Raw genomic sequence first — 27,139 nt, 5'->3', positions numbered from 1 at the left:
CCAGAGCCAGCCAGAAGTGTTCCATACCGGCGACATCATCTCCTTGTTGAAGGTGAACGTGATGTTGGCACAGTTGTCCTGGTAGTAGGGGTCGGACGCACACTTGGTCTTCACGGGCTGGAGGCTTGATGACCGGCACTCGCCCACCCCAGTGCAGGGGCGCACAAAGCACTGGGTGTCCAGGATGGGCACGCAGCTCTGCCCGCTGGGGCACTCGCTGTGCCCTCTGTGCAGTGAGCAAGGGCGGGGGCCACACCACACCTGCAGAGACAGAAGGAGTGCAGCTCAGGAGGCGCCCGGCAGCGGCCCGCATAGCCCCAGGACAAGGGTGGCCAGGCTGTGCCTACCTTGGAGCAGGCCACCCTCCCATCCAGGCACTGGCAGGCGTTGCAGTCGGCGTCCCACTTGGCCCCGTCGGGTATCACGCTCCCCATAGTGACGCACGACCTCCCTGAAACTGAGGCAGAGACCTGTGAGTGGCAGGAGCTGCCCTTTCTGTGGACCGTCCTCCTGATTCTTCACTCCCTGCCCAGCAGGAGATGCTGATGCCCGTCGCCCTCTGCCCTGTGACAATGCAGCTGCTCCCAGCGGGCAGGCATTCTTGGCCACCCCCCAGCGGGCCCTGCACCTGGCCACGCGACCAGCTATGGTCAGTGCAGCGTCCAGGGACAGGAGTGAGCGGAGTCTCCCCCTGGGAGTGAGCTCGGCCCCTCGAGAGCCTGCCATGTGCCAGGAAAAGGACACACCCTGGGTAGTGCTGGTCCAAAAAGGGTGGGGTGGCACACAGAACAGAACTGGGTGCCCAGCGTGAGGCATCCAGCACTCTGCTTGCCCTGTGTGCCCACGAGCATCACAACTGCCTGCTGTAGGCACACAGGATGGGGAGGGTTGTTACAGAGCATAATGGTGACAAAAGCTGGCTAAAACTAAGTGACTCTACTTTCAAAGGACCCTCAGGTTTCCCGGTCCTGGGGGTCTCCAGCAGATGTGCCCTCTGTGTTCTCTCCCTGAGCACAATGTCCTCACACAAACAGTCAAAAAGGTGGCTGCAATGCCTGCTCAGCCCAGGGGACCCACGGCAGCGGGACCTGGCCCACATACCTTCCTGGCATTTGGCACCACTGTGCCCTGGGGGGCAGATACAGCGGTAACCATTGATCTCATCCACGCAGGTCGCCCCGAAAGCACAAGGTGAAGACTGGCACTCGTTGATGTCTAGGAGAAATGGTCAAATTTAGGCTCCAATGGGAGGCACCAATGCTTTTCTGATAAAATACACAGACAGGATCTGCAGGCCTAAGTATAGGCTGAGTGCATTTTCATCATGTGACCAGCACCCAAATGAAGAAATGATCATCAGTACTGCCAAAGTCTCCGGTCACTGCCACCCAAGGGTTACCACTAGCCTGACTTCTAACAGCTTAGAATTTCTCATTCGGGGAAACAGCAATTTTTAATTAAATGCTCCTTTTCTCTGATAGTGTAATTTAGAGAACAATGGCCAGCAAAGATCTTGAAAAGGGTCAGCTAGCAAGTATCTTAGGCTTTGTGGGCCATGTGGTCTCTTGTCACAGCTGCTCAATTCTTGCAGCATGAAAGCAACCCTTGACAGTACATAAACACGAGTGTGGCTGTGGGTCAATAAAACTGTATTTACAAAAACAGGCAGTGGGCCAGATTCGGCCCCCAGACCATCATCTGCCAATCCTTGATTCAGAAACATGAAATAGACACAAAGTCCCCCACCCAGTGGAGCCCCTGGTGGCTCAGTCGGTAGAGTCTGCCAGAAGTGCAGGATACCCGGGTTCAATTCCTGGGTCAGGAAGACCTGGGAAGATCCTGAGTTGGGAAGACCCCCTGGAGAAGGCAATGGCAACCCACTCCAGTATTCCTGCCTGGAGAATCCCATGGATGGAGGGGCCTGGTGAGCTACAGTCCATGGGGTCACAAAGAGTTGGTCACAAGTGAGTGACTTCACTTTCACTTTTCTTTCCCCCACCCAGTAGTTCTTGAAGATTCAGACTTGGGGACTCAAGGAGGACCAGTTTAAAAGTTTAAACAATTATTGAGGGATAAGAACATACACAAAGAAGCACAATTGATCTATAACTTTTTTTGGCAAAAGAAAGGGCATGTAAAAAAGTAGGGAAAAGGCTCAGAATAAACTGTAAACTTCCTAAAAAACTGGATTTCCTGACCTCATTTTGTCTGAATCATTTCAGTGGGGCCTGATCAAGCCTTGGAAACCACAGCCTCAGCCCTTCCTGTGGCTGAGGTCTGAGGCTATGCATCCTTGCCCATCGCTTCATGCTACCACAGGAGAAGCACACTTTTCTTATAGCCTCAGAGTAGATTAACCATCAGTTGCTGTGGCCGAGCTCTCCCCAGGAGTGAGGGTGGCTGTGCACCCCAGGGAGAGTCCAGCCAGGGGCATCTTACTCCCAGCTGGAAGCAGGAGACTAATTGTCAAGGCTACTCAGAACCATGGCCATAACTGTTTTAGAGATGAAAACTTTTAGACTAAGGGGTGGGGAGACAGCAGTCAGAGGTGGTCCTTACTTATTCTGCAGTCGGGCCCAGCGAAGCCAGGGGCGCATTCACAGCGGTACCAGTTCTCACCATCCACGCACGTGCCGCTGTTGTAACTACGAGAGCAAAGGCCACTTGGTTACCACCTCCCTGTCTGCCACACCCCCGCCAAAGGTGGCCCCACACTGGTTATGATGGGCAGCTCTCAGCCCTGCCCACACGCACCAGTGCCTGGGTCCCACCCCCAGAGCGTCCAATTCACAGTTCCTGGTTGCAGGAGCTCCGGTTGCGTCCCAGGCACTAAACCCTCCAAGTCTGAGCATCACTGCTCTAAACGTGGACACCATCTGACTGAAGTGTGGCCCACGGACTGGAGTGATGGGCACTGCCTGGGAGCTTGTTGGAAAGAAGGAATCTGCAGCAACCCCCAGCTCTCCTGAATCAGAAGCTGGATTTTATATAGGAGGCCCACACCTGTCACAGCCAACAAGTGCCTGCATAATAGGGCACCATGCTTACCAGGGATGAGGACTGCAGTCGTTGGTGTCTGCAAAGTAAAAAAAAAAAAAAATTTAAAAACTTAACAGCGAAGCCTTCTTAGCCCTAAGTGAAAACACCCATGATTTCCACGATACCCAAATGATAAGGCTGTCATTAACGCCAGCAGGAGCTTAAGACCCCTGCTCAGTTGGAACCAGACCCACATCACACTGCTGCAGTCACCATGGGACACTCATACACAGGAAGAGGCCCTGGGAGGGGTGGGCAGGGGGCTGTGAGAATGGTTCTTGGTCAGACCAGGGCCGGGAAGCAAGCCACCATCAAAGCCCACGAGCAAGATGCCGGTGGCCGTGGGTCCCTATGGACAGTCCTAGCCAAGCTGCTTTGACCGCATGAAGATGGGCTTCGTGATGCGTTGCACCGTGGGCACAGCGGCAGGGGCGCTCTTCGGCACCTTTTCCTGTCTCAGGATGGGAATGCGGGGTCGGGAGCTGATGGGCGGCATTGGAAAAACCACGATGCAGAGCGGCGGCACCTTTGGCAAATTCATGGCCATCGGGATGGGCATCCGATGCTAATCAGGGCAGTGGTTGCACACAACATCCACCCCCTCCCGTCAGTTCCATCCCATGTGTACTATAATAAAGCAAGTCTTTTAGTATTCGGAAAAAGAAAGAAAGATTAATCATAATGGAAACGATTCTACAAATAAAAAATGTTTCTCTTGTGGCCAAATGGGGCATTTTTGCCAGCAATGTCCTGCCAAGTAGGGACAACAAGCCGTGCCAATCAACCCCAGGTAGCGCAGGACTGGACCTCAGTTCCACCAACGAAACAATATTAACCCCTGACGTGCCGGTTACTCCGATTCCAACGGGAGTGGCTGGCCCCCTACCCGAGGGCGTTGTAGGACTTGTGCTGGGGCGTGGCTCGCTTTCCCTTTAAGGGATTTCGGTGGTGCCTGGTGTAGTAGATTCTGATTATACTGGGGAAATTAAAGTTTTGATCTCGCCGCCTACTAAAACTATGCAAATTAATAAAGGTCAAAGAATAGCACAGCTTTTGCTTTTACCTTATTATGAGATAGGACTTCTCAAGCTAGGGGCCCCAGAGGATTTGGATCCAGCGATCTAGGTTTTTGGGTGCAGGAAATTACAGCTTCTAGGCTTTTAAAAGATCTTTTAATTCAAGGAAATAAAATGTCAGGGCTGTTAGATACTGGAGCAGACGTCTCTTGCATTGCTGGAAAAGACTGGCCCTCGTCCTGGCCAACATGCTTAACCAGTGCCAGCTTTGTAGGAATACGGTCAGTGCCCTCGGTTGCTAAGAGCTCACAAATTTTGACATGGTCAGATGAGAAGGGGGCACAAGGCACTTTTTGTTCATATGTGGTTCCTTCACTACCTTTTTCTTTATGGGGGAGAGAGATATTATCTCAGGTGGGAATGCTTTTATATAGCCCAGATGAAAATGTTACTAATCAAATGCTGCAAATGAGGTATAATCTTGATAAGGGGCTTGTTAAAGATCAGCAGAAAATTGTTTCTCCATTAGAGGCGGTTCCTAACAAGAATAGAGAAGGTCTGGGATATTCAAATTTACCCTAGAGGCTCTTGCTCTTGCTGCCGACCCTATTACCTGGAAATCTGATAATCCGGTATGGGTGGAACAATGGCCCTTAACAGCTGAAAAGCTACAGGCAGCTGAGGATTTAGTTATGGAACAACTGACAGCCAGCCATACAGAGCCTTCTAATAGCCCTTGGAATACTCCTATTTTTGTTATTAAGAAAAAATCAGGAAAATGGAGATTGTTATAAGATTTGAGGGCTATAAACGCAACTATGGAAGACACAGGGGCCCTCCAGCCGGGCCTCCCTTCCCCAGTGGCGGTGCCTTTCCAGTATAATGTGATAGTTATAGATCTACAGAGTTCTTTCGTTACCATCCCCCTGGCTGTTCAGGATTGCAAAGGGTTTGCTTTCAGTCTCACTTCAGCTAAAGGGAATGAAAAATAGGCTCATCTTGTGTCAGAAATTTGTAGGCCAAGCTGTGCAAAATGCTAGACGAAAGTATAAAGATCTATATTTGATACATTATATGGATGATATTTTGGCAGCTCATAAGGACAGAACCTTGTTACAACAAATTTTATCTGAATTGATTGAGGCCTTGGAAAGATGGGGTTTAAAGATAGCTCCAGATAAGATACAAGTAAATCCTCCTTTTTCTTATTTAGGGAGGGTATTAAATACCCATACCATGAGTCATGCCCCTTTGCAGCTGCGGAGAGATCGTTTACTAACTTTAAATGATTTCCAAAAATTATTAGGGGATATGAATTGGATATGGCCACATTTAAAACTGACTACTGCAGATTTAAAGCCTTTGTTTGTTTGCTTAAAAAGCGATCCTAATACCTGTTCTAAGAGAAAGTTGACTAGTGAGGCAGAGTTGGCTCTTATTAAAGTGGATGAGGCTTTACACGATCAGTTGATTAGGATTAATATTACCAGAGGATGGGGTTTAATTATTCTCGCCACAGAGCATACACCTACAGGATGCTTGTGGCAAGAAGACCCATTGGAATGGCTCCATCTACCAGTGACCCCAAGAAAAATAGTTTTATCTTATCCCAGCTTGGTGGCACAATTAATTATAAAAGGTAGAAAAAGAAGTGTGGAACTTTTTGGAAAAGAAGTAGCAAATATAGTAATTTCATTCAATAAGGATCAACTGCAATTTCTTTTACAAAACAATGATGATTGACAAGTTGCCCTGATAAGATTTCAGAGGTCAAATTTTGTTTCATTTGCCCTCAAGCCCCCTACTGCATTTTTTGAAAGCACATCCAGTGATTTTTCTGAAGAAATTTTCTATTCAACCTTTGGAAGGGGCAATTTTAGTTATCATAGATGGTTCCTCTAATGGTAAAGCAGTCACAATTATTGATGGAAAATCCCATGTTCAGGTAACTGAAGAGACATTGGCCCAGAGAGCTGAGTTGAGGGTGGTTATTTGGGCTTTTCAACATTTAAGAGACCACACCTTCAATCTTCTGACTGACTCCCGATATATTGTAGGGTTATTTCCTCATATTGAGACTGCTAATATTCCAGAAAATAAAACTACCATCTTCTCCTTGTTATTTGATTTACAGAAGGAGATTAAGCATAGAGATAAGAAATATTTTGTGGGACATAGTAGAGCCCATTCCGGCTTACCTGGCCCTTTGCATGAAGGAAATGCTTTGGCAGATGCATTAACTAAAGTAATTGCTTTAAACTTACATGAAAAGATTGACAAGGCCAAAAATTCTCACAAAATTCATCATCAAAATGCAGCTGGTTTAAGGTATGAATTTCATATCTCTAGGGAAACAGCTAGACAAATAGTCATGTCCAAATTGCCCAATATTTAATCCATCGCCACCATTAGGAGTAAATCCCCGAGGCCTTAGGCCTAATGCTCTCTGGCAAATGGACGTAACTCATATCCCAGCCTTTGGAAAACTGTTCTTTGTGCATGTTACCCTGGATACTTTTCTCATGTTATTACAGCCTCTGGTAGATCAGGTGAAGCAACAAGAGATATAATTCAGCACCTGTTTCAATGCTTTTCCCAAATAGGACTCCCCGAACAGATAAAAACAGATAATGCCCCAGTTTATACTTCTGCTGCTTTTAAGAGATTTTGTCAACAATTATCCATAGTACATTCAACAGGAATACCTTATAATCCCCAAGGCCAAGCCATAGTGGAAAGGGCGCACCAGACTTTAAAAAGTCAGATAGCTAAATGGAGACAGGGAGAATTTAAATATTCCTCTCCACATCATGTTTTACATCATACTTTGTAATTAATCATTTAAATGTGGACACACAGGGGCAGACTGCAATGATGAGACACTGGACTCCTAAAGGGGCTACGACTCGGCCTCTGGTTAAGTGAAAACACGTCCTTACAGGAGAGTGGAAAGGGCCAGATATACTGCTAACTTGTGGGAGAGGGTATGCTTGTGTGTTTCCACAGGATTCCACTTCTCCTGTTTGGACCCCTGAGGTTACTAAAATCCCTGGGGTCCTGGAGTCCGGGACCGAGGAAAGATGGGGAGACCAGAAGCTCATCAGGTCCAGACCTGAGGAAGCCAAGGAAACGCCAAAGGGCCAGTGACCCTTTGCCTGAGGCTTCACGGCTAGTGCATCACTTCAGGCACCTGGCACTTCAGGAGAGACATGCTGCTCGAGCTCAACCTATTCTGCCCCACCTCGTCGCTGTCATCGTACTTAAACAACCACCTCCAGCACGGTACCAACTTGGAGCCAGCTAAAACATCTCACTCAGTAGGCTGAAGAGTTAATAGAAAGGGGGAGATATGAGGCTACTCCTATGATAAGGTTTGTGGCTATGCTTGCTGTGTTGGCTTGTCAGCCGAGGCCCTCCAGTGAAGAAAAGGTACATTGGGCCTATTTGCCTAATCCACCTTCTTTCCAGCCTGTTGATTGGATGAATGAGCCCATTCGTGTTTTTGTTAATGATACTCTTCTTTTTGCCAAGTTTTGCCAAGAAAATGTACTGGTCATAGCAAACACCCTCTTCCAACAACACAAGAGAAGACTCTACACATGGACATCACCAGATGGTCAACACCAAAATCAGACTGATTATATTCTTTGCAGCCAAAGATGGAGAAGCTCTATACAGTCAGCAAAAACAAGACCAGGAGCTGACTGTGGCTCAGACCATGAACTCCTTATTGCCAAATTCAGACTTAAATTGAAGAAAGTAGGGAAAACCACTAGACCATTCAGGTATGACCTAAATCAAATCCCTTATGATTATACAGTGGAAGTGAGAAATAGATTTAAGGGATTAGATCTCATAGATAGAGTGCCTGATGAACTATGGACTAAGGTTTGTGACATTGTACAGGAGACAGGGATCAAGACCATCCCCACGAAAAAGAAATGCAAAAAAGCAAAATGGCTGTCTGGGGAGGCCTTACAAATAGCTGTGAAAAGAAGAGAAGTGAAAAGCAAAGGAGAAAAGGAAAGATATAAACATCTGAATGCAGAGTTCCAAAGAATAGCAAGAAGAGACAAGAAAGCCTTCCTCAGAGATCAATGCAAAGAAATAGAGGAAAACAACAGAATGGGAAAGAATAGAGATCTCTTCAAGAAAATTAGAGATACCAAGGGAACATTTCATGAAAAGACAGGCTCGATAAAGGACAGAAATGGCATGGACCTAACAGAAGCAGAAGACATTAAGAAGAGGTGGCAAGAATACACAGAAGAACTGTACAAAAAAGATCTTCATGACCCAGATAATCACGATGGTGTGATCGCTGACCTAGAGCCAGACATCCTGGAATGTGAAGTCAAGCGGGCCTTAGAAAGCATCACTATGAACAAAGCTAGTGGAGGTGATGGAATTCCAGTTGAGCTATTCCAAATCCTGAGAGATGATGCTGTGAAAGTGCTGCACTCAATAGGCCAGCAAATTTGGAAAACTCTGCAGTGGCCACAGGACTGGAAAAGGTCAGTTTTCATTCCAATCCCAAAGAAAGGTAATGCCAAAGAACGCTCAAACTACCGCACAATTGCACTCATCTCACATGCTAGTAAAGTCATGCTCAAAATTCTCCAAGCCAGGCTTCAGCAATACGTGACCCATGGACTTCCAGTTGTCCAAGCTGGTTTTAGAAAAGGCAGAGGAACCAGAGACCAAATTGCCAACATCCACTGGATCATGGAAAAAGCAAGAGAGTTCCAGAAAAACATCTATTTCTGCTTTATTGACTATGCCAAAGCCTCTGACTGTGTGGATCACAATAAACTGTGGAAAATTCTGAAAGAGATGGGAATACCAGACCACCTGACCTGCCTCTTGAGAAACCTATATGCAGGTCAGGAAGCAACAGTTAGAGCTGGACATGGAACAACAGACTGGTTCCAAATCTGTCATGAGTATGTCAAGGCTATATATTGTCACCCTGCTTGTTATATGCAGAGTACATCATGAGAAATGCTGGGCTGGAAGAAGCACAAACTGGAATCAAGATTGCCGGGAGAAATATCAATAACCTCAGATATGCAGATAACACGAACCTTATGGCAGAAAGTGAAGAGGAACTAAAAAGCCTCTTGATGAAGGTGAAAGAGGCGAGTGAAAAAGTAGGCTTAAAACTCAACATTCAGAAAACAAAGATCATGGCATCTGGTCCCATCACTTCATGGGAAATAGATGGGGAAACAGTGGCAGACATTATTTTTGGGGGCTCCAAAATCACTACAGATAGTGACTGCAGCCATGAAATTAAAAGACGCTTACTCCTTGGAAGAAAAGTTATGACCAACCTAGATGGCATATTGAAAAGCAGAGACATTACTTTGCCAACAAAGGTCCATCTAGTCAAGGCTATGGTTTTTCCTGTGGTCATGTATGGATGTGAGAGTTGGACTGTGAAGAAGGCTGAGCACTGAAGAATTGATGCTTTTGAACTGTGGTGTTGGAGAAGACTCTTGCGAGTCCCTTGGACTGCAAGGAGATCCAACCACTCCATTCTGAAGGAGATCAGCCCTGAGATTTCTTTGGAAGGAATGATGCTAAAGCTGAAACTCCAGTACTTTGGCCACCTCATGCGATGAGTTGACTCATTGGAAAAGACTCTGATGCTGGGAGGGATTGGGGGCAGGAGGAGAAGGGGACGACAGAGGATGAGATGGCTGGATGGCATCACTGAGTCAATGGACGTGAGTCTCAGTGAACTCCAGGAGTTGGTGATGGACAGGGAGGCCTGGCGTGCTGCGATTCATGGGGTCACAAAGAGTCGGACATGACTGAGCAACTGAACTGAACTCTTCTTTTGGGCGGGCTTCCATCTATCCTAATAATGTTAAAACAGTGGTCAGCACTCCCTTCAATTTTTCAGGCGTGTCCATTTATCCACCTATTTTCTTTGCCATACCTTCCTCTCTACAAGGAGCAGCTCCAGTCTTGAATGGATGCGTTAGCACTTCCTTGAAAGGCATGCTTACTGATTCTCTGAGAAGTGATGGCAAGAGAGACTTTTGGTCTTTACAGCTGCTGATGCCAGGGGGTGCAAGAAAGACTATTTGATGCCTTAAAAAGGAAGCCCCTCATTTAAAGGACTATCCGAGTTGTGCACTCCCCACTTCGGACTCTGATGAACAAGGACTACAGGCTTGGGAAAGCATAAGCAGAATTTATGGCTTTCCTCATTGGAAAGAATGCATGTACGCCATAAAGTTATCTATTCCCATTGCTGCCACCGGACATTTTCTGACCGAATGGGGGTGCCCCTATCTTTCTAATCAACGATGGGGCTTGATTTATGTAGAACCTTATAGGTCCACATGGAATAATTCATTTCTCCCTATGGCTTTAGTAATTACTAGGTGGCATGCTAATGGATGGGTTCCTCCTTTAGTGAGCTTCGATGGGACGGGCCCCATGCAGCCTGAGTTATGGAAAGGACTGGCTGCCATGGCACCTGTGATTTTACATAGACCTTTAAATGAAGAAAGATACATTGTAGGGGCCTGTGTACATTCTCCCTATGCCTTTTTGTTGGCCAGAAATCGGAGTGATTTGGAAGTTTCTGAAGGAGAAACTGTTTACAATGTTATATGTGTGAATTGTTTTATATCAAATTGTGTTGATGGGAATGATTATAATTATAAGGCTGTGATGACTGTAAAGCAACCACCATATTTGATGGTCCCTGTAAAATTAGAGGGACAATCGTTTGACGATTATGCATTGAAAGTTTTATATGAACTTAATGGCTTAATTTCTCAACCTAAGAGATTCATTGCAGCTCTGGTTGTGGGAATAACTGCCTGGATTGCCATAATTGCATCAGTTATGGTTTCTGCTGTTGCCCTGTCAAAAGAAGTGCATACGGCCTCGTTTGTCAATCAGCTGTCCAAAAATGTCTCCATAGCTCTTACTATACAGGAAATTATAGATAAGAAAATAGAAAATAAGGTCAATGCTTTAGAAGAAGCAGTTTTGTTTATGGGGCAAGAAATTACAATTTTAAAAATTAAATTGTCTTTAAGGTGCCATGCTGAATTTAAATGGATGTGCATTACCCCTCTACAAGTGAATGAGTCCATGCGCTCTTGTGAACGCATTAGGAATCATATTTTAGGCATCTGGAATCATTCAGATTTTAGTATTGATATTTCTAAGTTACATCAGGATATTCAGAATATGAAGCAGGCAGAGTCTGACTTTTCCTCTCAATGGCTTTCTAATTCCCTCTTTGAAAATCTGGAGGGGTATCTTTCCCATGGATCCTTTTCTACAATAATGATTAATGCGGCCACGTGCTTTTGCCTGTTAGTTCTGATTTGTGTAATGGCCCTGTGCCTTTTTAGAATACTCAACCAAAATGTTTCTGCTCTATCTACTGAGTTTCATACCTATGCTCTAAAAAATAGAAAAGGGGGAGATGTCGGGAGCCGTGTTAGGCATTACTGACAAAATGGAGGCACAGCCCCCAGCCCCCTCTCCTCATTCTGCAGGCACAGACCTGGGATTAAGGAGTTAGGCCTTGTAATTCTGACTTGTCTTTTCCTCTCCTCCGATGAGTTGACTGAAAAGGAATATTAAGGTGCTTATTGTTCTTGAGAGGAGCATGAGAAGGCACAAAGCCTTCTGCAGCTGTGCTCAGAAAATAATTCATAAAGTTAATCATTGACATTTGTTCAAAGAGTTACAAACGAGTGTTCCAGGATGAGCACATAGGCCGTAGCTTGAGGCCATGGGAGGGATTGCTATCTGAAGCCTATTTGTGAGGAGAATGTTTATGGCAAAGAAGTTTACTGAATGTAGGGCTTAGAAATAATTAGAACACTTAGAAGTTAAAGATTTAAGGAATGTTGTAAAGTTAGCATATTTTACTATAGCTTATAGAAGTTAGGAATTTTTAGAGACACTATAGCTAGAAGCCTTTTTAAGAGATAGTGAGCTCAGGATGTTAGGGACAAACAGGATTTAGGAAGATAAGTAATAAACTGAGGAATGTAGCATGAGTTACAATGTAATCACATGTTAACTATAGGACACATTAGAGGAGGTAGATAATAGATGATAAGGCTGATTCCCAGAGAATCACTGAAGCAGGAACTCTGAAGAATAACGATTTATGGAGATAATAAATCTGGGAGAGGGGAAACTGAAAATGTCAAACCTCTGGCCTAATGTTTTTGTAAAAGTATAAACGAGAATCTTAAACTTGAAATAAACAGGCAGTCCAAAGAGAACTGAGAGGCTGTCTCATTCACTGACACCGTTCACCTCTTCAGGTCGAATCCCTGGCTGCTGGAGTTGGACTCCAGCAGTGGGTGACTTTCTCATGCCCGGTGCAGGGCTGCCTCCCATCAAGGCCCAGGTGATGTGCACGGAGCCATCACACAGCTCCGCTTCTGGTTTCCATCACCAGCCCCCGGGGGTCAGGATGAGCTCTTGCAGAGCTCGGGGTTGGGGGGACACTCACTCTGTGTGCAGATGGGCCCTTCCCAGCCTTCCTTGCAGACACACGTGAAGGACTCGCCATTGACCACGCAGGTACCCCCGTTGTGGCAGGGGCTGGGCAGGCAACTGCTGTTCCGGGCTGCGAGACAAGAGCAAACAAGACCATGCTCCCTGAGGCTCCAGAGACCTCGCGAGGGACAAAACACAGGCCCCGGAGAGCGGTCCCAGGGACTCGGATGCCCTGCACGCACCACAGCCGCAGGGGCAGAACGTACCTATGTTGCAGGTCGTGCCTTCCCAGCCTCCAGGGCACATGCACTTGAAAGCGTCCCCCTCGTCATAGCAGGTGCCACCGTTATTGCACGTGGCCTCGTCACACTGGCTGTCACCTGGACGAGGAGATCGGCGTGAGCCCAGGCCGCCCTCCCTGCACCCCCAGACACAGGCCAAGGTCCCCGCCGGCCCCCACTTACGTGAATGGCACGTCTTGCCTTTCCACCCGTTTTTACAGTCGCAGTAAAAGTCATTGACCAGGTCGCGACAGGAGCCTCCGTTGTGGCAGGGGTTCTGGCTGCAGTCGTTAATGTCTGCAGTGAGAGCAGACACCCAGCTGAAGCCACTCCCAGGCCCTTCAATGCCCCACAACGTGCAAGAGGCACGTCTCTCCACCTTCACCCCATTTTCCACTCCCAGTTCAAAAACCAGCACAGCCAAGCCGGGACTTAAGCAGGGTCAGCCTTTCCCAGGAATAAAGGAGCCCGGGACAAGTCATGTAAGTTCAACTCAGGATGGGCAGAAAAGATGACCCCTTTCTTTGTAAGCTGGGATGTCAAGCATGCTAATTCCAGGGGCTAATTCTCAAAGCATCTCCACAGACACTCCCTCCCATGGGCTGGCCTGAGCACCACTACAGGAGTGCACACAGGCTCTCCTGTCCCACAGCAGGAGCTGCTGGGGCCTTGCTTCCAGAAATTCTCACTAAAAGGAAAGGCCTGCCGGGCTGCCTCTGCCCCCCGCCCCAGCGCGGCCATCCCGGGCTGCCTCTGCCCCCTGCCCCAGCGCGGCCGTCCCGGGCTGCCTCTGCCCCCTGCCCCAGCGCGGCCGTCCCGGGCTGCCTCTGCCCCCTGCCCCAGCGCAGCCATCCCGGGCTGCCTCTGCCCCCTGCCCCAGCGCGGCCATCCCGGGCTGCCTCTGCCCCCTGCCCCAGCGCGGCCGTGCCCAGGGAGCCCGACGCACTGGTCTCGCAGTGGGCCCCCTCCCAGCCGCCGCTGCAAATGCACGCGTAGGAGTTCACGCCATCGATGCAGGTGCCGCCGTTTCTACAGGGGTTGCTCTCACAGTCGTTAATGTCTGGGGAAGGAGGGGACACAGAACCTGGGTGAGTGCAGGACCAGCGATGCCACCGCCAGCGCTCTCCTAGGAGTTTCAAGCTCCTCCCGAGAAGAGCCACCCGACACCGCCACGCTGAACTCCATCAGGACTGTCCTGCAACCTGACAGGCAGCTGGGGAAGCAGGGGCCTCCAAAGGGCAACCCGTCCATTCTACTGAACATCCTCACACGAAGCTGCTCAGTGAGGGTCAGGAAGAAACTGTGATGGAAGGCGGACCCCCCTACCTATGGAGGTTTCACAACCTTCTGAAACATATGTGCTAAAGACCCCAGAGGCATCAGTGATCTCAGTTAAGCACCACCTCGGTCTTGGATCCTAGACGGCACCCCTGAGCTGGTCTTGCCTAAAAGGATCCAGGCCCCAGCCCCGCCCCCACGGCTAGGCCAGGCAAGGTGGGGCCCTGACGCCACGTGGTCTTACTTTCATGGCAGTACGTTCCGGTGAAGCCTTTGTTACAGTCACAGGTGAACTTGCCTCCCGACTGACTCTTGCACTTCCCGTGCGGGCCGCAGACATTGGAGGAAATGTAGCGCACCCCTTCCGGCGTGTCATTGGAGGCCATGGCCACTGTGCAGCTGTCAATCACTGCAAGACAGACCCGGGCTCAGTGCCCCGCCAGGGACCCAGCGTTCCCAAACCCAAGACCCAGGCCGCCTGCTCTCCCAGAGGCAAGTGCCATTGGCTACTGAGGGTAAGAAGCCCCAAGGCACCTCGGGGGCCAAGATGGCCATGTGCTGCATGCACTGTGACAGGCAAAGCCAACATTCCACGCAGAGGAGAGTAGTAGTTGCTTTTTTTTTTTTTTGCGGTATTTATTTCCTGTGGAGCTGAGCAGCTCATGCACGCAGGCCCTGTCCACCCTTCCTGCTACATCCACCAATTCTGCTGGAAGCTGGCTGAGGAGGAGGAACGGCTTTCCCCTCCACTCAGTGGCACACAGGGCTGCAGGACGGACTTGCAGAACCTAGGGCTAAGCCACCTCACACGGCCACAGGCGCTAGTTACATCTAAGTAAATTAAAGTTAGGTAAATCAGGGTTTCTACTTGCCCCGATCGCTCTCTAAATGCCCTGGACCACATGTGGCCTGAGGCTCTTGTACCTGCTGGTGCAGAGACCACCAAGGCAGAAGGCGCTGCTGAAGTGGGTGCCCCAGGCAAAGTCTCGGCTTGCAGACCAGCCCGTCCCAGGACAGGATGCTAAATGAATTTCCTTCTCTCCCCAGGCTACTTGCAGGCATGGCCCCTCCACTGGCGGCCTGGGTAGATTGTTTCCACGTGTTCTGGCTTCCCTCCAAAGGGGCTATCAATCTACACTCCCCTCGAGTGTCCCAGGGCAGTGACAAATGGCCAGAGAGGAGGAGGAGCTTCGCAGAGGAGCCAGCGTTGAGCGGGGCAGACGGTACCTTCGCAGGGGGTGGTGCGGCAGTGGTCTTTAAGGTGGGAGCAGTTCTTGCCTTCATAGTCCTCAGGACACTTGCAGAAATAGTCGCTGGCTCGGTTGTAGCACTGGGCACCGTTTTGGCAGGGATTGGGCTCACAATAATCGATGTCCAGCTGTGGGACCAGGGACCAGGCAGGGAACAAAGTAAAACAAAGGCGTGATTACGACTCCTCTGGGGCAGCGGCCCCCGGAACGTGACCCTTCCAACTGCTTCCGTCAGGAGGACACGCAGCACGATTTATAGCTGTGTCCTAGACACTGTCCAGGTAAGCATTTGAAAAAGCAGGGCAGAGTGGGAGAGCGCTGGGTCTGAGATGAAACAGACAAAAAGAAGGGGCGGGAGGGAGGTTCAGGAGGGAGAGGATACGTGTGTCCTCATGGCTCATTCACGCTGTTGCATGGCAGACACAACATCGCACAGCAATTATCCTCCAGTGAAAAATAAAGAAATCAACAGACACCCAGAAGACAATCACTCATCAGTCTCCTTTCACGGCTTATCTCGAAGAGATCCCTAGTCAAGAGGAGACTCCAGGCAGTGTTGGGGGATGGAGGGAGAGGAGGAGACATCTGTGAAAACCTGGCCATCTGCGCTCCAGCCTGGCTCACCTGACAGAGGTTTCCAGAGAAACCAGTGGGACACAGACACTGGAATCTGTTGATTTCGTTCTGACAGTGACCCCCGTTGAGACAGGGGTTGCTGGCACACTCATCGATGTCTGTCTCACAGTGATCACCTGCATAGCCAGGTGGACAGATACAGCGATAACCGTTAACCAAATCCTGGAGGAGGAGAAGGAGGGGGAGAAACACATGCATTTTTTTCGAGGTGCTGCACAAACACGGGGCTTCGGTGGTTCAACGTGACTGTTTCGGTTCAGCTGATTCACTGAGAGAGAGGCCATGCGTTTCCAAACGTGACAGAGGAATTTCTATGTGCATGCCGTCAAGACGATTCCCAGGAGGGAGGCTGGGGGTAACATGAGCCCGGGTGAAGCGTCCAGAGCCTCACTTTTCATCTGCAGTTTAAAATCCCCCAGGGACAGAGCTTTCCGGGGGTCCCATCAATCTTTAGGCTTGTTGTCAATCAGTAAGGTTTTGACTGAAGCAAAGATTTACATACCCGACAGGAGGCATCATTCTGACACTGGCCGACGCAGTCATTAATATCTAAAAAATAAACAAGCCATCACATCAGAGGGGCAATTTACATTGAAATTGGGCTTAATTGAAAAGCCTTCTCCTCTCAGGACAGATTAAAAACCTCCAATCAGATTTCCTGTGTGCTTCCCGTGAGATAAGGTTATTACTGGGTGGGAACACTCCCTAATTCTTCCAGACTGAGCAACTGTAACTTCACATCATTGTTTTAACCACCTTATCAGTGTACAGCCTTTTTACCAGCTAATGAGCCTGATAACAAGTATGTTTTCACTGAACACTCCTTCTCCAAAAACATTCCCTCTATAAGGTTTTCCTTCTACTCCTCAAGTCTTAAACCTGGAGCCTGACTATATATAGCCGGCCAACACCTTCAACACCCTGGCGTCAGGAAAATCAAAGTGCTGAGAACCTCACTCACTTATGTCACAGTTTTGACCCATCCAGCCTGGGAGGCAATTGCAGTAGTAGCTGGCAATCAGATTCTTGCAGGATCTGGCATTTACACAAGGTTTGGCCTCGCATTCATTTGCATCTGAAAGAAAGAGGATGAACAGTGAGAAATGGGGTTCTACCCCCACCCCAACCCTCCCACACCCACAAAAGAAACCACCAATAGTTTGTCTGAAGTGAGACATTTCAGTAAGCTCGCTAAATAAGAGATACTATCTGGAACATCTGAATCCTCCTAGCCATGATCTAATAAGGCACGCTGACTGATCACTTCCCAGCTGCTGTGAACAGCCAGCCCCCAACCAGAGGGCAGAAAGCACCAGGCACTTCTGTGCAGAACCCAGCGCAGCCTAGTTGCTGGGATTTAAAAGTGGCAGAAAGAATGCAGACAGCTCATTCCTCATGAGATCATCCCCGTTTGGAACCCAGCTGAACACTTCTCGGACAGACGATTGACATGGTTCGAGAATCCCACGACTTTCCCACAGGGCCTCCAAAAGCCAGGCCATTTGCATACGAGGGATTTCTCCCAGGCTCGCTGGCGCGACCCTCGATAATAAATGACTTCTCGGGAGGGACGGCGCGTGAACTGGCACAGCCGGTCACATGCATCTTCCCCAACAGCTCGGAGGACTCACGCTAACCCTGGTGCGGGGGCTCTCTTACCTAACTGGCACGTTTTGCCAGTCCACTGGGGCGGGCACACACACTGAAATCCGTTAACCAAGTCCTGGCAGGTGCCCCCGTGGGCACAGTTATTTGGAGAACAGTCATCAATGTCTGTTCGACAGAGAGAGGAGAGGGTTGGCAACTTAATCTCAGTCCATTTGATAATCAGGTAGTTTAACACCACCCCTCACATGAGGGACCTTCACTTAAGAGCAAGGCACCTGAAGTGACAGCCACGATGACGGTAAGGCCCGATTTTAGCTTTAAATCCCCCACTGGCCCAGTTCATCTAATCCCCGACCTAAGCAGGCAGGAGAGCCAGCTGGATTCCTAGGCGTCAGCCCTTGGTAATTTGGGACACCATCTCTGCCCACCTTTATTTCTAAAGAAAAGTTTCATCTCAGCTCAAAGGTAGCTAAGGAGCAGTAAGGATAAATAACTTTCTTCACTGGTGAAAAAGATCACATTCTTATCTGCTCACAGAGTTCTCCCAAAATAACATGCCTGGGGTACCCAACCTCCCACTTCTGCACTGGACTCCAGGGCCTTTGGAGGGGTGGTCTCCTGCACACTCAGGAGGTGGCAGACTCTCCCTATGAACCTGCTCGCTGAGCCTTCATGCCCCAGGAAATGGGAAGAGAGGACGCCACCTTTCTCTGTTGAAACAGGGCACGGCTGGCAGCAACCAGAGTCCCACAAGCAGTGGGGGCGATCCCAACCCCGGGCCAATCCTTAACTGTGTCGCCTCCTGCTCTCAGGAGTAGATGACAGAGGACCTCAGGCCTGGCGACACCCCAGGAATCCAGGGGCTTGTTAAGGAGTACAGACTCCCCACCTCCAAGGGAAATGGTAGGACCCACAAATCTTGGTAACTCGGTAGCCCTGGTCCCTCTTGGAAAATGTTTGTCCCCACAATGAACTTCAGTAGTGACAACCTCCCCCACAGGTGGTGTCTGCAGGGCTTCGAGGAGAACCAGCGCCCCCAGGATTCAATCCAGAGGAGGCGGGGCTCCAGGGGGAACGTGCAAAGGGAGAAGCTTTCCCGGGGAGCCTCTTCCCGTCAGAGCTGCACGTGCTGACTTAGGAGGCTGCCTCAGACAGGGGAGCCCCTCCCACAGAGACAGACCCGGCACTGAGATGACATGGGGCCTCGATAGCCCTGCATCTCGACACAGTGATCCGCAGCCCCCACCACACACCACACCCACCCCCGCACGGAGAAAGGACACGGGTCAAAGCCCAGACTTACTTGTGGAGCACGTAGGGCCAGTCCAGCCCGGAGAACACTCACACTCAAACCCCAGGGAGGTCTCCTTACAGCTGCCTCTGTTGTGGCAGGGATCAGAGAGGCAGGCGTGCTCCGCTGTGGACACCAGAGGGCCATCAGCATGGGACGCCCACCAAGAGGCTACCGGACGCAAGCTCCCCGCCCACCCCACCCAAAGCCCACCCCTGGGCCACCAGCTCGAGCTTGTTCAAGAAATGATGCATATACACTAACATGTGTAAATAGATAGCCAATGGGAATTTGCTGAATGACTCAGGGAGATCAAACTGGGGCTCTGAAATAACCTAGAGGGGTGGAAATGGGTGGGAGGGAGATTCAAGAGGCAGAGGACACAGGCGTACCTGTGTTAACATAGGTACAACATATTAATTCATGTTGATGTATGATCAACAAATCAAACCAATGTTGTAAACCAATCATCAATTTAAAATAAATAAATATTAAAAAAAAAAAAAAAAGAAAGCAAGCAAGCGTGGGACACAACCCTACTGTGTCTGGGGAAAAAGGAAGTCATCTTTCTTGCTAAGCTCTGGTCACCTTTCTCCCAGCTTCCAACTGGAAGCTGGGTCACTGCCCTGCACACGCTGCCCCGATGCAATCAGCCACACCCAAAACACCTGAGCAACTGGAGGGAGGTTTCAGACAGCCAGGGAGCTGCTGGGAGCACAGGTCTTAACACCGGAGGGCAGTTTCACCTTTTCCAAGTCTCTAAGTGTATTTGAGTTGAGCAGACAGAAAGAGTGGAAAAGGGGCTTTCTTTGCACCTAGAGCGCTTACCGATTTCACAGTTGGGCCCGGAGTACCCTTCGGGGCAGGAACACTGGTATTTGTCAGGCCCTGTGTTGCTACAAGTTCCCCCATTGAGACATGGCTGGTGGGTCCCGCAGTAGTTGAGATCTGCCAAAAAGACCCCAAAGAAGTCTCTCAAAGATCAGAGAGACGGCCCATCTGCTGCGTTCCTAGACCCATTCCTCTTTACAAACTAAAACCAAGAGAAATAAACCCAAATTCACAGCGTTAAAGGCAAGTTCAAGCAGATTTGGAATAAAAGCCCAACAAACAAACATAAAGGAAAGTGGAAACCCAGTCCCTGCATGGACGCACCTTTGTCGCAGAGCTGGCCGCCCCAGTTGGTCTCGCAGAGGCACTGCCAGGGCTCGTTACACGTGCCGTGGACGCAGCCGGGGTGCGGGATGCACTTGTCGCAGTACAGGCCCTGCCAGCCATACTGGCACCTGGGGACACACAGCACGCCAGCCTTACCCTCCAGAGCTGGCGGGGAGAGCCGAGCCAGAAAATACAAGCCCTCGAAGCCCAGGCTTGCTAGTTTTGGTGACCGCCTGGTAGACGCTCAAGGTCCGTCCAGGGGTTCCCTCTGAACAAACATTTTCACAGTGGGACCGAGGGCCCCTCCCAGGCCCAGGTGACTCCCGACAAAAGGCAGGCTGTCTAGGGAGAGGCCCTTGCAGGGCCTTCCTGCACAAAGCCCCTCTCTCTTCTCGGGTTCCTGCAGGAGCCCAGGGTGGGGAATCAATCAAGCCCTAGGGGCGGAGGAGAGGGATCTCCCTCCAGTGACAGCAGCCACGCACAAGTCCTGCAAATGTGGTGAGTTTTACACCGCAGCTCCACTGGGGTCCCTTTCAGAGCAAGGCATGACCCCAGCACACAACAAGGCATCAAGATATCAAGGGTGGCAGAAAACTGCCTCCCACGGAGGCGTCCTGAGACGGGACAAGGAGGGAGGAGGCACCCTTCCTCGCAGAGATGGGGTTGGATCTCTGGACACATGTCTGCAGGGACAGCGAGGAAAGCGGACCGTGCTCAGAGCCAGCTCTGTGGGTGACCTATGACCCATCATCGTGGCTGCTTATGCTCTTTATTCTATAGCAGTTATTTCTCACTTTGCAAAAACCGAGTCAACTCAGTTTATCCAGTATTGGGGAAGGGAGGTGCGTTTCCTTGATAAATAAGCGCATCACTAATCGGACTCTTTGGAGGCCAGAGAGTGCCTTTGATCCTCAAACAAAACCAGAAGCACACACCTTCACCTGGGACAGGGCTCAGCTACTCTTCCCTCAGGTTTCAAGCCCTCTGCAACTGTGTCTTCTCAGAAATCCAGCTTCAGCAAACAGGTTGGAGCAGAGGGGAGGGGGCCCCCATGGCAGAGTGAAGGGGGAGTAAGCAAGGGAGAGCAATAGGCAAGCATTTCCACGGTGGGCCCACGAAAGCTGTGTCAGAACCGTCTCCCCCTTCCCACTCAGCTGAACTTGGGAAAACAAGCACCCCAAGACGTAAAGTCTTTCTGCTTCCAGAGAGCTGAAGGCAAGTTAAAAATCTTCGTCATGGGAAAATTATAGGGATCCAGCTAATGGCTAATCACCCATGGCCGCGAGTCAACTTAGCCCCTGAGAATTCTGACTAACCACTTCCTAACTTCTAAAAGCAAGCCATCCACGCCCCAGTACAAAGAACCACCAGGATGTGCGGTTTAAAAATCAGACACAGGATTCCGGTTGATCTGAAATGAAACTTCAGTCTAAATGACAAATGACTATTTAATGGAGTAAAAGAAGAACAAAGTCAATGCTTTGGTAGCAATTTCTTTAAAAGTGGACCCTCAAGTTGGTGGGAGTTCACGGTGATGCTTTTGATACTCTTAGCCTAGAAGGTAGATATTAAGAGGGAGTTGATTTTGAAATAGCATTCTTGTCACTGTCTTTCCCCTATTCCCTCCCAAATGAGGGCTTGCTACACCTCTTCAATTTGCTTAACAAAATGCAAGAAGAGACAGCTGAGGACCTGCCCTCAGCTCTTAATTAATGAGAGCTGGATCCCCAAGCATAAAAAAGGAACCACAAGAGGCCACGGATGACTTCAAAAGAAAACAAATAAAAATACTGACCCTAAAACAGGCATCCACAAAGCTGTCCCAGTTTAATAATATATGATTAAGGTTCTCATGAGAAATTGAAGCGACTTTCCTCACAGGATGATTCACAATTAAGTTTGATATTATTGGCAGGCTTGCAATGAAGCAAGACCGTGCATCCAGGAAAAGGAACCCAGGTCGACTGGGGAGCAAGAGAGGCAGGCAGGTTCTCTCATGTGGAGGAAACAGAACAAAAACACACCCTTGTCGGCCACCATCCAGAGGGCTGCTTACAGGTCGCGGGCCATCCAGCTACGGAGCAGCAGACCGACCAGAACTTCCTCTGGCCGCAAGAGGGTTCTGTTATCATTTTTCTTTCAAGGGAAGGGGAAGGAGCCGGGTGGAAGGCTATGCAAATGCCGTGTGGGAAAGTCACACCTTCAGTCAGTAAGGGCCTGCGTGTCCAGGCAGGAGTGGGAGGGAGACTTTGAGAGAGGAAGGGCTCAGCTCTGGAGACAAAGCCTGTTGTTCTGGCTGGGAGGGCCTCCCCTGGCAGCGGCGTGTTCATTCTGATGACGGGAGCAGAAATCAGCCCCTGGCTGATAGTCATCTGAGCCCAACACAGGCGGGTGCCCGCGAGCTCGGCTGCTCTGAACCCGCGAGCACCCTTCAGGAGCAGGGCCTGCTCCCCACGACGGCGCCAGCTGCCCCCACTGGTAGGGTCCGCCCCAAACCCCCTCGGCTTCCGGGAGCATAACCGCCTCTCTGGAGTGCAAGGACAGGGACATCTCAGAGCAGCCTCTTCCGTTTGACCTCAGTGGCCCTGAGCTCTACTTCAGCCTCAAGCCTCAGAGCTCAGCGCTCCTGGCGGCGAGCAGAGGTGGCAGGGAGCACCCCGAGGTGCAGGCGACCAGGGCGGTCCTCTAGACTTTCTGAGCAGCAAAACCATGTGGCTGAGGTGGGCCGGTCAAAATGCAGATTCCCTGGGCCCAGCCGAGGGAGTGGGATCATCTAGGTGCAGGGTGGTACCCTGGAACCTGCATTTCCACACACGCCCGGTTAATTAGGGGAATGACACAGTACCGAGGTTTGTCCCTCCAGCAACAGCGGCATCACTGGAGGCTTCCTGCAACTGCTGAGACTCGATATCCGCCTGCCCCTCACCCGCCCCCGACTCAGAATTCGAGACCTCACAAGAGCCCCAGGTAACGTGAGTTTGAGAGGCACTGCTCTAGACTACGGATTCGTAAGCTGCCCTTGGCTCAAACTGGAGTGGCTTTGGGGGCGAAAACAACAGGTCCGAAGGACCCATGTAGTGTCACATTAAATCTGCTAATCCTCAGGTCTGGGAGGGGAGTAAAGTGGGTGCTCCTGTCAAAGTGCCACAGACAGCCACAGCATTTCCTGAGACAAGCCTTTCCCAGATGGGCATGATGCACATTTCAAGAAGTTCCAAAAGCTGTAAGCGGGAAGTGGGGGGGTGGGGATGGGAAGGTCTAGGTTTGGCTTCTTGCATTGTCCCGCGCCATAAAAGAACAGACTTCAAAGGTCGGCAGCAAAAGTCTGCATTCATCAGGCTCAACTGACAAGATTCCAGCCCAGCCATTAACCTCTCAGCACCGGCCGGGCTCCCGCCTGCGAAGGGGGCCAGGAGCTCGTGCTAATCCCATTCTAAAGAATGCTCCACTTTCCCTACTGATGGGAAAAGTGGGGGAGGGCCGGGAGACCGAACACCGCGGCGGTGGGGGGAGGAGAGAGCCCCCAGCACCAACCCAGTCCTGGACAGTCCATTAGCACTTGAAGGGGAAGATTATAACAACGTGTTATCAATTTACAGAACTGTTAATACATGAAGTCACTTGCTATGCCCAGAAGTTTGTTTTTTTTTTTTTTTTTTTTCCAAGAGAGAAGCATGTACATTCCAGTGGACAGCTGGTATAATTTAATAAGCTTCGGATGTGCTTATTTGAATTTTTTTTTGGTCAAGTTTTCTTGTCCTCCAATGAAAGATAGGCATATTCACAGTAGAGTCAGTCCTCTTTCTGCATTAAAGGGATAATTATTAGGGGGAAAAAAAAGTCGAGTTGTTTACCTGCAATCGCCTGGGAGTTTGCAAGACCCATGCTTGGGGCTACAGCCCTGTCGGCAAATAGCTGTAAAAAAGATAAAAAAGGGAAACAAAGAAGGGTGCGTCAGTGCTGCCAGTCTCTCGCACGGCCACAGTCACGGGAATGGCCTCATCCGACAAAATCCACTGTTTTAAGAGATCTCATTTCAAGTACACTATAAGGAGAGGAAGATGGGAGGTGCCCCAAGAACGAATCCAGCTTTAAACTTCAAGGCCACATGAGCAGATCCTCAAACGCGACGCTATGTGTGGACAAAAAGCAGGCAAGTGGGTAGGGGAAGGGGTGCCTCTGAAGGATACCTGCCCTGTTCCCACCCTCGCCAAAACAAAAAGAAGGCCTAATCCTCCCCTGGTCATCTTCCTTCCTCCATCCTCCAGCCTTCCTAGAACCCTCCGACCAAACACCTGGGTCTCAGAAACCCCACGGGACTCACAAAGCCAACCAGGCCGACCTTGCTTGGCAGGCTAATCCACCAGCCGGATCTAGTGGTACTTTTTTTTGCAAAGTATTCCTACAAAGCAATTCTGCTTCTTTTACAGAAAAAAATTTTTGAGCAGACATTAAAAAATAGTGGGCAGATACTTTTAAGTAACTGTTACTGATTTTTAGGACATCAACTATCTAAAATATGTTTATCAGTCCTTTTATTTGGATCCCAGAAAGGCTACCTTTTCAAATTCCTGTCTCTAATTATTTAAGAAAGCATTTTTGCCTGAGAGACCAGCAAATTCTTCTTTGCTCTGCCCTTCAGCCACAGTTCAAAAATTCATTTTTTAACTTGAGTTTATCTTAAAGGAATTTACCAAATTATATGAACCAAGCAGAGTGTGTTAATGTTCGTAAGGGCCTATTATATGGTTAACTAGAATTACCCACCAATTTGCTCTGAATGAGAAGCTTTGTAAAGGTGAAGCCCACAGACAATTCTGTGCACATCTGTGAACTGGTGCCAACTCCCTGAATTCTAGCAGTCGGGGCTGATAATCGACGGGACGTCTGAGGTGTATCCCACTGTAGGTACATTCGATTCACCGCTCACTCTCTCCCCCAAAGCCCTGCCCCCAGAGATGCCCAGTGAAGGTTGCCAGGAGGCCACCTTGAGCCTCGGGTGTTGTTTCTCACAGGCTCTCAGACACTGGCTGGGTAACCCCATCTCAGCCAGGATCTGTGTGAGGTCAGGGGCCTTAAGCATGGACCCTGAGAAGCGGGGTCAGGCAGAGAGAAGGCGCTGACGGCAGCAAGCAGAAGAGGAGCGGCTGAGCTGGAACTGGAATGAGCCGGAGCCTGGCCTTGGCCCGATCCCAGGTGCAGCTCTGGAGTGCGGACTGCAGCCCTGAATCAAGGCCGCGGGGGTGTGGCCCGCACACACCCGTGTCAGCCACTCACAGGCTGAGCCGGAGGGGCTAGGCGTCAAGCAGCATCCATTTAGCCCAGGACAGCGCTCCGGAGATGGAGCCACTGTGCGGGGTTAGTGGGCAAGACTCACTGGGGGAGTGGGTACCGACAGCAGCTTTGTGTCTGGGGCCTAGAAAACAGCCCCCATCTCCCAGCCCGAGATGCCACCTGACCGGAGGCGGGTGAGACTGTGGCCCTCACGGCGACAGCGGTCGAGCACGCACACACACCTTTGTTGCACTCGGGGCCCATCCAGCCTTCCATGCACGTTTTGTTCCCATTCTGGTCGCAGGCATAGTGTCCAAAGAAGTCGTCTCTGGGTCGGCAGAACTTATTGCAGCCGAAGCCATAGTAATAGTCATCGCAGGTTACTCGGATCTGATACTCAAAGTGGGCAACCCCTGTGTTCTGCTTCAGTGTCTGCCACTGCCGGCCGGGGTTGATCATGCCTGAGTAGGAAGCCTTTTCAATGATGCTGTCAGGTTCTAGAGGGGGGGGAAAAAAAAAGGATTAATCACAGTGACCTTCACATCGGAGATTTCTCCCCCAACCATTCTGATGATTTTTAATAACAAATGCACCTGGTACAAAATGGCAGAAAATAAGCCATTCACCTCCCTCTCCAGAGGCAACCACCATACATTTACCTTCTTACTTCCAGTATTTCATTGTTTGCAAATAAAGTGAAGTTATCTACCTCACTTCTGACATGTGCACTGAGGTTGTTTTTGGCCTTTTGTTAATAAGGAAGGCCACAAGGAACGGCCTTGAACGTATTTGCCTGCACGTTGTTCTAAAAGAAAGAAGTATCCCCGAAACAGAAGTACTAGGTCAAAGACACACACACAAACCCACTTCCACCCAGAAAACTCCAACCACCAGAAACGAAGCCCTGTCCTCCTGCTCTCCCACCAGCAGAGCAAACTTTCCCAACAGCACTGCCAACACTGCGTGTTACTGGACCTTCTCATTTAATGGGTGTTTAACCGATTGTGAGGACCCTTTTGACAAAGCCGCGTGTATCTCTTCCTCTGAACTGCAAGCCTGTTTCTCTCCTTCACCAACTCTTCTTTTGCTGCTGGTAATACTGGTTTGCAAAAGCTCTTTATATGTAATAGAAAGAGGCCCCTCTCTTATGGAAGGCTACTCTCCAAGAAATTTCCTTATCCCAGGTCAAGGTTAGCAACCTTTCTTTTCTGGTTTTAGAGTTGTGTATTTTGCTTTAGAAAAGCTGTGTCTACTCCCAAACTCTCCACTGGAAGCCAAAGAGTAATTCTGGGTGTTTTTTTTTTTAAGTTGAAAACTTTGCTGCCTCTTAAGCTGGTGTTTAAACAGCAATACCACGAACTTGATGTATTTGAACTTTCACCTTTGCCCAGAGGGCAGATGGGAAAATCATTCACCCCAGTTTACCAACAGGTGGACTGAAGGTTTTTTCCAACCAAGTCAAGTTCCTTAAAGACTGCCTAGACTCAGCCGGGGCCAAAGCGGCTCCAGAAAGAGGCAGTGGTCCCTGCCCTGAGGTCACGCATCATCTAGTAGGGTAAGAGACAAATACAAAAACAGCTCCAAACTTAGGTGTCCAGAGCTCAGAGCAGGGCTGTGAGAAGGAAGCGAGGCCCCAAGTCAGCACCCAGCCTGGTCCTGTGTTTATTTTCTTAAACCTGCCAGTACCAACCCTGGAAGCCTTGTCAAATCTAAGGCCGCCTTGGAGCGACCGTTAGGGCCTGCGTGCAGTGTCTCTGTGATTCTTACCCACCCACACCCCTGTTTTTCTAGGCCCAGGGCCTGTGCTCATTTGCAAGG

At 49.7% G+C, this 27,139-nt stretch overlaps 1 protein-coding gene and 1 pseudogene across 1 annotated transcript in view; one reads left to right on the top strand and one right to left on the bottom strand.

Annotated features, from left to right (window-relative positions):
* JAG1 (jagged canonical Notch ligand 1) overlaps positions 1-27,139 on the bottom strand; it is a 44,567-nt gene that overhangs the window by 3,751 nt on the left and 13,677 nt on the right. Inside the window, exons 4-23 of the mRNA XM_005886903.3 lie at positions 25,564-25,818; positions 23,902-23,962; positions 20,045-20,175; positions 19,718-19,837; positions 18,902-19,015; positions 17,650-17,763; positions 16,952-17,065; positions 16,493-16,539; positions 15,979-16,152; positions 15,332-15,482; positions 14,349-14,513; positions 13,773-13,886; positions 13,010-13,123; positions 12,812-12,925; positions 12,559-12,675; positions 3,049-3,076; positions 2,560-2,645; positions 1,102-1,215; positions 348-457; positions 28-261 (exon numbers count right to left, since the gene is read on the bottom strand). Of these exons, the coding sequence (XP_005886965.2) occupies positions 28-261; positions 348-457; positions 1,102-1,215; positions 2,560-2,645; positions 3,049-3,076; positions 12,559-12,675; positions 12,812-12,925; positions 13,010-13,123; positions 13,773-13,886; positions 14,349-14,513; positions 15,332-15,482; positions 15,979-16,152; positions 16,493-16,539; positions 16,952-17,065; positions 17,650-17,763; positions 18,902-19,015; positions 19,718-19,837; positions 20,045-20,175; positions 23,902-23,962; positions 25,564-25,818 (2,477 nt within the window). The remainder of the gene's footprint in view (positions 1-27; positions 262-347; positions 458-1,101; positions 1,216-2,559; positions 2,646-3,048; positions 3,077-12,558; positions 12,676-12,811; positions 12,926-13,009; positions 13,124-13,772; positions 13,887-14,348; positions 14,514-15,331; positions 15,483-15,978; positions 16,153-16,492; positions 16,540-16,951; positions 17,066-17,649; positions 17,764-18,901; positions 19,016-19,717; positions 19,838-20,044; positions 20,176-23,901; positions 23,963-25,563; positions 25,819-27,139) is intronic.
* LOC102286798 (reactive oxygen species modulator 1 pseudogene) lies at positions 3,369-3,608 on the top strand (annotated as a pseudogene).

Source organism: Bos mutus, chromosome 13 (genome assembly GCF_027580195.1).
Source record: "Bos mutus isolate GX-2022 chromosome 13, NWIPB_WYAK_1.1, whole genome shotgun sequence".
Taxonomy (NCBI): Eukaryota; Metazoa; Chordata; class Mammalia; order Artiodactyla; family Bovidae; genus Bos; species Bos mutus.
This window is presented reverse-complemented; position numbering and strand designations above follow the sequence as displayed.